This window comes from Haliotis cracherodii, unplaced genomic scaffold, assembly GCF_022045235.1.
Source record: "Haliotis cracherodii isolate W230 unplaced genomic scaffold, xgHalCrac1.p SCAF_7, whole genome shotgun sequence".
In the NCBI taxonomy this organism is placed as follows: domain Eukaryota; kingdom Metazoa; phylum Mollusca; class Gastropoda; order Lepetellida; family Haliotidae; genus Haliotis; species Haliotis cracherodii.
In genome coordinates this window covers 35,204,707-35,217,754 of record NW_027266330.1, presented here as the reverse complement: position 1 = coordinate 35,217,754, position 13,048 = coordinate 35,204,707, and the positions used below count along the sequence as shown (strand labels likewise).

General features: G+C 41.5%; 1 protein-coding gene across 1 annotated transcript; it reads right to left on the bottom strand.

Moving 5' to 3' along the window:
• LOC139449131 (apicoplast pyruvate carrier 1-like) lies at positions 1 to 12,814 on the bottom strand. Its single transcript, XM_071230615.1, has 11 exons — positions 12,706 to 12,814; positions 10,929 to 11,118; positions 9,334 to 9,460; positions 8,604 to 8,743; positions 7,390 to 7,519; positions 7,156 to 7,256; positions 6,517 to 6,661; positions 6,001 to 6,123; positions 4,641 to 4,850; positions 336 to 435; positions 1 to 107 (listed from the first exon to the last, which is right to left on the bottom strand). The coding sequence occupies exons 1-11, from the start codon at positions 12,812 to 12,814 to the stop codon at positions 1 to 3; spliced, it is 1,482 nt and encodes a 493-aa protein (XP_071086716.1).
• Between the last annotated feature and the right edge of the window lie 234 nt (positions 12,815 to 13,048).

The window sequence follows — 13,048 nt, the reverse complement described above, 5'->3', positions numbered from 1 at the left end:
CTACAGGCGGGTGTCATATGATGTCTCGGCGTGTTTGTTGCTGTACTTCATTTCTCTCCTCTTGGCCATTCTGTACTGCACAAGCATTCCACAGCACAAACAGAAACCTGCAGAAAAAAGCACTCCATTAAAACCAGAGGCAATGACGACAATATCATGTTTCCCATACATGCCTTAGACGTTTACCACTTTGGTGAGCACAATGCATACGGAAATTCGTGCTGGTTATAGTCAAGGCAAATCTAACGACTATCTTATCCCAGCACTCTAAGGCCAAGTCCGGCACGATTCTACACCTTGCGATCGTCACCTACTAAGAGTATTTGTGTACGTACTGAATATTATTCCTCCACCGCCTATGTAGAGTATCCCATGCCATCCAATGGCGGATTTCAGTTGTGACGTCAGAAGCGCCCCTGCCAGCTGAACTACAATCTGGAACAGCAATAGATGAGAAGAAGTAACTACCTATCTACCTACCTGTGGTTTGAAATATTTAAGTAACAAAGAGTTCTATTCTTTTCTATTATCTACGTTTAATCTCTACATTGTAAAACTATGTTATTTTATTGACATTTATTGATTGAAAAAAAACTTTATTTGATCTTATCCCATAAGTGAGTGAGTGAGTGAGTTTGGTTTTACGCCGCTTTTAGCAATATTCCAGCAATATCACAGCGGGGAACACCAGAAATGGGCTTCACACATTGTACCCATGTCGGGAATCGAACCCAGGTCTTCGGTGTGACAGGCGAACGCTTTAACCACTAGGCTACCCGACCGCCCGTTATCCCATAAGTAAGAATTTGAATAAATACACTGCTTTTTAATCTACATCTCAAGTTGTCCCTACCCAATCACCTCTATAGTTTCTTCAAACAGATTATATGGGTCTATCACTGCACGGGTTACTCTGAGCCATGAGGAAATTACTCATGCATCGTTAGACAACCTTTTTAGATCTCTTACATTGTTCGTGGTCATAATTTTCTTAAATTGGGACATGTTTTGAAACTTAAGATATTGCTTCACATCGGAAATAAATAAATTCTTCTCCCACAGCGGTAGAATCACAGAGTGGACACTGGCGGTCTTCCCTGGGAATGTTCAGCCATCGACCAGTTTCAAGGGTAATCTATGGTTAAAAGTTTATTACAGGGAGAAATATTGATTTTGGGAGCAATAGATATTTCTCAAATGAAGGTTGATTCTTCAGGTACGTGTAATACGACCCTTTTGACCTTCATTCGTCAGTGGATGTCCAGTTCTGACGAAATTGAGATTTGTATATACTGAACCGCAAACGAAACGTCACCCCAAGTAACATTGCATGAAAAGTTGTCATTTAAATATCTGCGTAATGTTTGTCAAAGTTTCTAAAATTTAACATTACTTTGTCCGGAAAAATGAAATTTGATGATAAAAAAACAAAGCAGATGACAATAAAACCGATCGTCCAAACGCAATACGGCAACGGCCATGGTAACCCGATGCACGTGCGTTCCGTGCAAATTGAAATGCACATACGTTCCCACATTTCTTGCCCTATAAAAATCCACCCAGATCGGATAACATTGACAAGAAATCAGCGACACCAAGCCCTTGGACGATTGCAAGCTGGACAAACCGCCCGGCAAGTAGCCAGTGCATTTCAAGTCCATGTAAGGACCATATACAGTCTCCAGGAACAGTACCAGACCACGAATACTACAGATGACCGATCACGTAGTGGAAGACCAAGGGTCACCACCCGACGTCAGTATCGTCAGATTGTGCGACAGCATCTTCAAGATCGCTTTTTTACTGCTGTGGAAACTGCTCGACAGACCATGGGGACACACCAGCGACACATTAGTGCAGACACCGTGCCTCAACGATTGACGAGCAGACACCTCCACTGTCACAGGCCACACCGAGGACCCATTCTGATACCACGTCATCACCGGGACTGTATTCAGTGGGCAACACAGCACCAGCATTGGCGCCACCAGCAGTGGAGAAGAGTCCTCTTCTCAGACGAGAGCCGTTACTGTATCTCAACAGCAGATGGCAGAAAGAGAGAGAGTGTGGCGTCGCCATGGAAAACGTTATTCGGATGCTTGTATTGTTGAGAGAGACTCGTTGGGTGGTCCGAGCATCATGGTGTGGGATGGAATTGGTCTTGCACAGAGGGGTCGGCCCTGTGGTCTTCATCGGAACATCGGTCCATGGAGAGGCAATGGTTTCACAGCTGCACGGTACATTGATCAAGTTTTGAGACCACACGCTATACCTCATTTTACAAGTCGCCGCAACCACGAGTTTCAGCATGATGACGCCTGTGCCCACACTGCGAGAGCAACAAGATACTTCCTCCAGCAGAAAGGCATCAGAACCATGCAGTGGCCTGCCCTCAGTCCCGATTTAAATCCCATTGAACACCTGTGGGACAAGATTCAAAGACGGCTGAATGACGTCCGACCAAGGCCGCCAGGCGTTCCATAGAGTGTGGGCTCAAGTGCCTATGGCCTTCATCAACCGCTCATCCATTCCATGTTTCGACGTTGCACAGAAGTCATCAATGCACACGTTGGACACACGAGATACTGACTTTTGATGCCATTTTCTCAGAGACAAGTGATGTGTTTTACACTAAGAACATTTTACACTTTAATTTCAACCTTGATGATCAGTTTTGCCAAGTTTAATATTCTAATATGTCTCAAAGTATGTTTACAGTGTTTGGACAAATAAGGTTTTTTATATATCTATCCATGGTGACGTTTCTTTTGCGGTTCAGTATGTATATATATTCAACTATTGAGGCCAGCCATGGCGTTGAACATACCGATGTTTTTTTAAATACATATGACAGACCACAATTATCTAATACATTCTTAAAAAATCGAACCATGGGACATTTTCAACTTCTATATGGATAGTATACATGTATTTGTAAAGTATTTTGGACGGTTTATGATACACTTCTGAGGAGCAAGCTTATGCCAAAAGGAGATAACACGTTTATAAACTTTAATACTTAGTGGTTCCCTACCCAGTTCGCCGTATGACATAAAGTTTGGAGTTGTATTTTTCAGTCCAGTAGCTAATTTAAGAAATTTTAGATAACCCCTTTCTATAATATAGTTAAATTCTCGAATCCCCAGTTCTCGGCACCATATATTATAGTATAAGGACGACGATTGCATCAAATACAGATAAGAGGCAATCTAATGGCAGAGTAACATTTCGGGACTTCATGAGTAGGCTGAACATGGCTTTAGTTATTTTCTGACAGAAATTTGACTGCTCGTATATATTGTCTATTTCTGTGTTGTCTTAGGTCAAGGTATATGAATCTACAGTTTCGATAGGGTCGGAGCCAATAGTGAAACATAATTTCGACTTGTTTGCAGGTCCGGCACCAAAGATCACAACTTTTGTTTTTGTTAGATTAACATTTAACTTCCAAAGAGCACAGCGATTTTTGTAGGTCTTTCGGGTCATCCCTTATTATAACTGTGTCATCAGTATAGAGCAGTATCAGGAGCTGGAAAAATACTGTTAGGTTAGTATCGATTAGATTTCCAAGGTAAACACCTTTACATTCATTGTTCAGATGTTGTTAAAGATCATTTAGGAATAATGAAAATAGGAGAGGGGTTTTCACCCTATCGTGCAACATCATGACATATGAAATCGTCAGAGAAATGGTTATTAATGCTAATTCTAGATTTGATGTGGTACATGTTCTTGACCAGGGTGATAAACTTTCCTTCTTTTCCAAGTTTTTGAAGTTTATGCCATAGACCATCTCTTCATACTTTATCGAATGCTTTAGTAAAATCTATAAAAAAAAACTATTATACTTTCTTTTTCGCTATTTTCATTATTTGCATCAACATTTGCATTGCAAAGATGCTATCACAAGTAGAAAATGCTTTTCTAAAACCAGTTTGCGCAGGATTTTAAATGTGATTATCATCAACAAGTTTAATTAATCTGTTATTTAATATTCGGGTGAAAAGTTTGCAGAAGCAATTCAATATAGTAATAGATCTGTATCAAATAGGGTCAAGGCGATTGCCCTTCCCTTTAAAGGGTTGCAGGGTTACAATTAGGCGTGCATTCAACCATGAGTGATTGGAAACACAGCTCTCTACAGAGCAGGAGATACCCTTTCTATGTAAAGCGTCTGGACTAGATACATTTTAGAGTGAAAGGAAAAGTCACACAGAAAATGTTTCTTCTCTTTCATCCGAATCCCATGGTTCATATGTTATGATTATGAAAACAGCCACCCATTTCACTATAACTTGTTTAAAGAACACCAAAAGTACAAAGCAGATTTTGATGGGTTAAAACTTTGTGGAGTTTGAACATTTAAACATCTAAATCTTCATAGAAAATTAGGGAGATTTGAGTGCTTCACTCAAAACACAATTCTTAATTGTTCAGAAGGTGACATTTCCATTATGAAATACAGAAACCAGAATAGATTGTCTGATAACATGTTGCTCCAAGTTCCAAGGAAATAAGTTTGGTGTTCTTTTGCAATATTTTCATCAGCCATCGATGTTATTTTTAGTTTATTTTAGGCTGAGCACCAGAGTGTCCACCTTTAGATTATAAGAAGTCCATAGCTGATGCTGGAGACTCACGTGGCTGGTACCGAGCAGACCGCAGTTGACGCTGAAGTATTTCTGACCATATAGAGAGACTGTTAGTGATGGCATGAGGGCAAAGCATCCCGAGAACGTCCCGTAGATTAGACACAGCCAAATCATCAGCATCACTTTCCCGCCATATTCACACAAGGTGAAGGTCGTCCCTGATGCTCCAAACACCCCGATGACGATGGTGAGTGATTCCTGTGAATCGAGTCATTCGAGTAATTGAGGCCATTTATTCATAGTTGTTCGTAGATGTGAAGGTACTTGAAAAAACCCAGAAGAATGAGGTCATTCATCGATAGTATGTAAGTAGTTGTTAAGGTACGTGACAAAAATCTGTATATTGAGGTCATTAATCCATACGTCTAGTAGATTTGGAGGTATGTGGAAAAAAACCCATATGAATGGTTCCCCAAAACAGTCTACCCAGAGCACTAAAGACTGATCCGACAGACCTTAGTAGAGTCTGAAAATGGTCTTCTGTCGTGTCGGTTTGTGAGGATTTGCAAAGGCACATTGCACGCCATCAAAAGTCATTTTTCCTAGTTTGTTATAAGAATGAGGTCAGTCATCGATAGGTGATTAGTAGATGTGTAGGCATGTGATATGACATAAGAATTAGCTAATTCATTTCTTGTTTGTAAATAGTTGTGTAGGTGCGTGAAACATATAAATGAACTCATTCATGACTAGTTTGTAAATAGTTGTGTCGGTACGTGAAAAAACCCCTTAAGAATGAGGTCATTCGCCCATACTTTGTTAGGAGATGTGTAGGTATTTGACAGAACATATAAATGAACTCATTCATGACTAGTTTGTAAATAGTTGTGTCGGTACGTGAAAAAACCCCTTAAAAATGAGGTCATTCACCCATACTTTGTTAGGAGATGTGTAGGTATTTGACAGAACATATAAATGAGCTCATTCATGACCAGTTTGTAAGTATTTGTGTAGGTACGTAAAACAACACAAGAACGGCGTCATTAATCTATACTTTGTTAGCAGATGTATAGGTTTGTGACAGGAAATAATTCATCAACTTGTTAATTGCTTTGTAGGATCTCTGATAGAAAATATGAATGGGGTCATGATTCACGCCAACCTAAGAAAACATACAATATGCTTTCGCACAGTGGCTATATTACATGGGCAGAAGATATACATTCTTTGATGCTTGCTAGTATTTGTTTTATGTGGTTATTACAAACGATAGAGGATATCCCTTCGTTAAAGGAAACAACGCCGTCATAATATTATGTTAAAGCACGAATGGTTCTGAACACTACCAACATGTACCAAATAAAAGACCAACAGAAAATTTCCTTTCTGGAAACTTCCCTAAACTTACTCTGTAGCCTATCTTGTCGCCCAGGGCTCCCCAAAACAGTCTGCCAAGAGCACCAAAGACTGATGCCACAGACCCTGACAGAGTTAGAAAATGGTCATCTTTGATGAATGTGTTTGAAAAGGTCTGAAAAGAAACAACATGCGTGCCGTGCTGGTTTGCAAATTACTCGTAAAACATTGTTTGATAATCTTACTAAAAAACTATATTTGATTTGGGGCGAGACAAGTTTCCTGAAAACCATTCTTTAATGCAGCTACAGTGTAATTTAGGCGAAGTACAAAATGCCAGTACAAAATGTCCGCTATTGTGTCCAACATCTGAGCAACTAAAAAGTTCATCGGCTGTCAAGATCTGCTGCCTTCCTGTCCCCGTACCTTCCGGAGCTCCTATTGTTATTGCTACTCATTCGCTTCATGTATATGTATTTCGCATAAGTTTATGGAGAGCCTCGACTCCATATTTATAGCATAACTACAAGTATTCAACGTGCACCAGTGTGACTGATGCAGTTCTGACCTTGTAGAAGTTGGTGACGAAGAATATACCGAGGATCACACACCTGTAGATTAGCCAGAACAGGTAGAAAGTCTTCGATTGTAAAACCTGACGTGGAGTGTAGCTACCGTCGTCTTCTTGAGAGATGACACTGGGGGAATGTGTTCTGGTGATGGAATGATTAGTGAGTTCTACATCTGATACGTGTTCATGATTTGAAGAAATATATTAAAAAAGACACTAATAACAGCAAAGTGATCTGATGCGGGTCCATAAAACATTTGTAATTGTATGTTGTTTATTTCTTGTTCCTCAACATGCACATCCCACAAAATAATTAAAGCAATTCCCTAGTTTGACCTGTGAAATGTGTTCCCGTGATATACTAGGTGGACAATGGACATTTGCGTTTGCGGTAGCTGCAACAGCGGGACAGCATTTTCTCACTTTGTGTCATCACTATTTGATATTAATTCATAAACACATGATTGTGATATACTCTGAATCGTACCAAGTACTCTGCTTTTAGCAGATATTTCTTATATTTGTGGAAAGCTTTGTTTCGTTGTTACGTGGCTTAAAACTGTGACGTAAATATAGCAACGAAAATATTTTTAGTAGGAAAATGTTTTCTGTGATTATACATTTGGTTATCGTTACCTATGTGCGTCCAATGTAACGTCTCCCACTTCTTTGGGCTTTTCATCTGGATTCGTCTCCTCTGCATGACTCGTGTTAACTGCCTCATCAGAACTTCCCTCCTGTATGGTACACAACCAACATATAGTTTAATAACAGGAACAACTGTACACAACAATACTCGAAGATGCTTCTGATGGCAGATTTTGAAATCAAAGTGAAAAGCCGGAAGCAGCCCATCCTTCCGCTACATACCTGTGAGGGCGTGTCCGTGGGTGTGGCTATGAGGAACATGACGGTGGGGAGTTGTATGGCCGTACAGACCCCACCCAGTAGCAGGAAGCAGTAGGGTACCCTGTCCAGCAGAGAGCCCTGGGTGAAGAACCTAGATAATGTTAAGAGTTATTGGTTTTATTGTCAATTATTGTGTTGCATTAAATATGTTTGTCAATTACGTTTTAAGACACTTTTACACACGAGATAACATAAATAAGTATTTTCAAACGCTCTGATAATTTTTAACTTCAATTCTACAACAGACACAATTTTGCTATTCTTGGGGGCCTGGCTTTTTATCGAAAGAAATACATTGTCACAGAAAATTCGTGACACATTTAAGCTTCAGACTGTCACAACAAAAGAAATTGTCTGCCACAAACATAGCATTATTGAAAGGACTTTATTTGGGCTCATAGTATTAGTTATAAAAATATCTTGTTTCACAGCTATCGCTGAAAACCTATGTAGTCTCCATACAAAACACCCCACCCGACCCTTACTTGTAAATGACTTAGATAGGAGACTTCTCATATATCAAACAAACATTCTCTAAAGTGTTCATGCAAAACTAAGGAGACATACAAATAATTATACTTGGTCTCTTGAAATTTGGCTACAATTTTAGGAAACAAAATGCATTGGGCCATAATTGTTTGACCTAGTCCTGGTAAACCTCCCTATGTTACGAGCACCTTCTTTAAGCATCCATCCGCATGCTATGTTTCTAAAATAGAACGAGTGTCCAAATGTATATCAGACTGGATGATGACATCTTCAGTGGTTCAACAACGAAAGAGTTATGATATTAATAAATGCGCAAAATTTAAATAAACTCGTAACATCTTTGCTTAGTTCACAGTCTCTAATATTCCTATCCGTCGAAGGCGCCGCGATTCGCTGTGCAGAGTTGCGTACCTTGGGCACGCAAGAAACCTATGATTGTAGGTTCGAATCCTGATTCGCCCCGATTATGTTTCTAGGTTTGTCAGCACCATACCCGTGCTCGTGGGTGTCATCGAAGTGGTAAACGTCTGACACCTGCATCACATCGGGCTTCCCTCCCACATTAAGCTGACGCGCCGTGATATAACTGGAATACTGTTAAAAGCGGCGTTAAACCAACCTCACTCACTCACTCACTCACTCGCAATGTTCACACGGATTTGTGTCTGCAGTATAGTTACACTTACAAGTCATCTTTGATCGTTGCATCAGGAGACAAGTTGTCAGGGTTAATGAAGGCAGTGACGACCTGGTTCAAGGCGATGGTTCCAAAACCCATTCCAGAGATGATGATTCCTGTCACCAGACCAGATCTGTTTGGAAACCACTGAAACGACAGATGTGGGCGTATGCTTGTTTATGCTTCCGTTTGCAGATTATATCCTCATCTGAATAAGATATATATATATATTTGTCCTCAAACAATAATCAGAAGTAAAATTTGTTCCCTTTTTTCTTCATTTAAAAAAAAGGGGGGGGGGGGGGGGGGCACGGGTGGCCCAGTCGTCTAAGGCGCCGCGATTCGCTGTGCAGAGTTGCGTCCCTTGGGCAAGCAAGAAACCTATGATTGTGGGTTCGAATCCCGGTTCGCCCCGATTATGTTTCTAGGTTTGTCAGCACCATACCCGTGCTCGTGGGTTTCACCGAAGTGGTAAACGTCTGAGACCTGCATCACTTGGGGCTTTCCTCCCACTTTAAGCTGACACGCCGTGATATAACTGGAATAATGTTAAAAGCGGCGTTAAACCCAACTCACTCACTCACTCACTCTTTAACAAAGGTGCGAGAACCTAGGTGTGAATATAAGTATTTGCATTTACAAATCTTAAAAGAGCTACCAACTGCATACAATACAAAAACCTCTATAGACAAAGTGTACTTTCAATAAGTCAGTCCCTCAATCATTTTGAAACTGACCTTGAGGGCACTTTTCAGAGCTCCAGGGAATGACATACTCATCCCAGCACCGTTCATACCGCCATATATAAAGACTGTCAAGGTGAGAGAATGCTGCATAGCGAAGTACGTGAGGAACAAACTGGAACTTGAAAGAATACATTACATTATAGTTTAACCCCCGTATGCTGGTGTGCGTTTGTTTTGTTTGTTTGTTTGTTTTTGTTTAACGCTGCACTCAGCAATATTCCATCTATATGACGGTCTTTAAATAATTGAGTCTGGACTACACTCCAGTGATTGATATTATGAACATCGATCTACATTATTGGGACACGATGACATGCATCAGACAAGTTAGCGAGTTGGATCACCCGATCCCGTTAGTCGCCTCTTACGACAAGCATAGTCGCCTTTTACGACAAGCATGGTTGCTGGAGACCTATTCTACCCCTGATCTTCACTTGTCTGTTTCCCTTTTACTAACAATCATCAGAAATATACTCGCCACATCTACTGCCACATAACAATTGCTGGACCGCCTCTGTGGTCTAATGGTAGAGCGTCTGCCCGGAGAGCGGAAGGTCCGGGGCTCGATCCCCAGCCGCGTCATACCAAAAGGCGTTAAAAGATGGTACTTGCTGTTACCCTGTCTGGCGCTCGGCATTAAGGACTGGTCGGCTCGGAGTCAGTATACTGTGTCTGAGTGGGGTATTCATGTTAAACTGCGGCATGGTATCTCAGTGTGCTAGCACTATAAATCGGCATCAGTCCGGACTAGTACAAGCAGCCACACACACACACACACACATACACGTGCATGCACGTCGCTATATAAGTGCAATAATCTTGGACGCGACGTTAAACCCCATTTCACACCACCTCACCATAACCATTGCTTCCATTTAACAATAGTTATGTGGCAGGAGGCCGTATCTTTCGTGACAGCAGATCGAAGCGCTCGTAAAATGTCAATTGCAATAGGTTTTTGTATTGACGGTACCAAACAATTAGTATACTTGAGAGTTATCCTTTGGGTATGGTTTGTTTATGTGTCTGTTGTTTAACGCCGCACTCAGCAATATTTGAGCTATATGTCGGCGGTCTGTAAATGAACCAGACAACCCAGTGATTGACATCATGAGCATCGATCTGCACAATTGGGATACGATGACATGCATCAACCAAGTCAGCGACCTTGACCACCTGATCCCGTTAGTCGCCTCTTATGACAAGTATAGTCGCCTTTTACGACAAGCATGGGTTGCTGAAGACCTATTCTACCCCGGATCTTCACGCGTACCTTGGTGTATGAAATATATCCCCAGATTAACATGGACACCCCACTCCACAACCCCAACCAGTCCTTGTTTTAGTCCCTTAAGGCCGAGCGTCAGGCAGGGTAACAACAAGTACCATCTTTTAATGCCTTTAGGTATGACACGGCCGGGGATCGAACCTCTGACCTTCCGCGCCCCGGGCGGACGCTCTACCACTAGACCACGGAGGCGGTCTTTTCAACTTGGGAATCAACACGTGACACAATAGGTACATGTTAAAGCATGACCCGCTGCAAGGCTCGTTATTAAGGCTTGACGGCCCTCTAGGCAGAATACCTGTAAATAAGTCCGCCAATAAGAGTGCAGATTCTTGAAGGTAACTTCTGCTCTATCCAGCCTAATATGGGCATACACAGTGCAAAGGACAGAAAGTTCGCCGCGGAAATCCAAACACTTTCTGAGTAAGTCACATTACTGGAAGAACTTCGAGCCCGGAGGTAGGACGTCAGATAGGGATTTAGGGTGCCTGAAAACACAACAACAAAAGTTCCTGCGACACCAATATTTTAGTGTATTTTTCAAACAAGAAAAGTTTGGTTTTCAATATTGTAGTACATGTATGAAATCAAGTCACAAAAACGCAACTGCTACAGAAAAGCATGCATTCCATGCAAAAGTTGACTTTTATGCAAGCCCCATGAATTTCACTGCCCAAGAATGGGTATAAAAACTTGCGCTAACGGGATTCCATATGCATTGTTTTGCATCGTGCTGACACCAACTACTCAGAAAAACAACAAAATTACGCTATTATTCAACATTACTAAATGCCACGCCTGTCCTAAAATGAGTGTCTGCGAGCCACTGGTATGCTTGAAGCAGGATCGAGTGAATGTGATGTTGCAAGACAATTTAACGTCCACAGAAACACCATTTGGTGTTTATGGCAACGTTGGCAACAGGGGAATGCAGTCAGAGACCATCTTCGGAGTGGCAGGCCACGTGTAACAAATAATCGATAAGACAACTGGATTCGAACAACACACCTACGATATCGATTCCAACCAGCAACAGTGACTGCAAGAAGCATCCCTGGCCTTCGACGAATATCTTCACAAACCGTACGTCGCCGCCTCAGATGTTCAGGGATTGTCGCCAGAAGACCCGCCAGGAAACCACCGTCAAGCACGTCTACAGTGGTGCAGACAGCGTCTACGCTGGACGGCCATGCAGTGGGGACAAGCTCTATTCACTGACGAATCTCGACGAGATCATCAGCCCTGTTGTTCTTACAATATTGCGTCTTCATGGCCCAGGCATTACCTTTCAACATGACAACACCCGGCCTCATATTGCTCGACTTGTTCAGGATTCTCTTCAACAAAACAACGTGAATGCCATCCCCTGGCCGGCTCGCTCCCCTGATCTCTCACCAGTCGAGCACATGTGGGATGAGATGGATCGGCACCTTCGACGTCAACCACGTGTTCCACAGACACTCCAGGAACTTCGAAACATGCTTCAGCAGATATGGACAGATATCCCACAGGACTTTGTGCGACGCCTGGTCCGTTAAGAGACGAAGATGTGTTGCTTGCATCGCAACCAGAGGTGGACACACATGCTATTGATTTGTAAATTGACATTTTGGCATGTTCATGTTTTTTTATGAAATCACGCATTTTCTGAAGTCAGTATGGCAAATTAAACCATTTGAACACTTACAGGACTCTTTTATCTGTTGCAAACCGAAATTGTTTCAGATTTGGTAAAAAAGATAACTTTGCATTAAATCTTATTCAGTGTCACATGAACTTTTGTTGTTAATGTTGTTAACAAGTTTGTTAATGGGATACATTTAAATTGCCTCAGTCTCATTCTGTGTTTAAATAGCTTCCAACTATATTGAACATAGCATTTGATCATTGCATAAAGGATAGGCTAAATGCGAGATGACCATGATGGGAGCAATGTGTTCAAAGATTATCAGGCATTGTCACATTCTTCATCACATGATTGTGTTTGACAGTGACTTTGAAACATTATGACTATTGTGTTCATGAGACCTAAGGATACAAGATGTGTAGTATATATTTAAGTATGTACAACTTACCAAAGACGTACCCGGTGCTGATGGTGCTGTGTATCAGGAACCCGCCAATCACAGTCAGCACGCCGCGGAGAGGCAATGTGCGCAAGCGCGACCGGATGTTCATCGCCATCTTTGGTAACCCTTTCTCTCAGTTTGTTATGGGGGAAAAGGGTTTATGCAATGTAAGTAGTTGCGAGTATACTAGTACGCTTGATCTTGTTCCACTTTTCATGAATTAACTGGATCAAAGCAGCTTACGAAGGTCAGTATCTGAAGACATAAAAAATAACTGAATGAAATAGGCCTGGAACAAACTGAGTCAATATTTATAATCATGTTTAATGTTCATCCATATAACACCCAC

Coding starts and splice junctions, on each gene's coding strand:
- LOC139449131 (XM_071230615.1), bottom strand. CDS start 12,814: ATGGCGATGAACATCCGGTCGCGCTTGCGCACATTGCCTCTCCGCGGC. Junction 11,119..12,705: donor CAGCACCGGGTACGTCTTTG/GTAAGTTGTACA, acceptor TTGTGTTTTCAG/GCACCCTAAATCCCTATCTG. Junction 436..4,640: donor GTCTGCTCGGTACCAGCCAC/GTGAGTCTCCAG, acceptor TTGCTGTTCCAG/ATTGTAGTTCAGCTGGCAGG.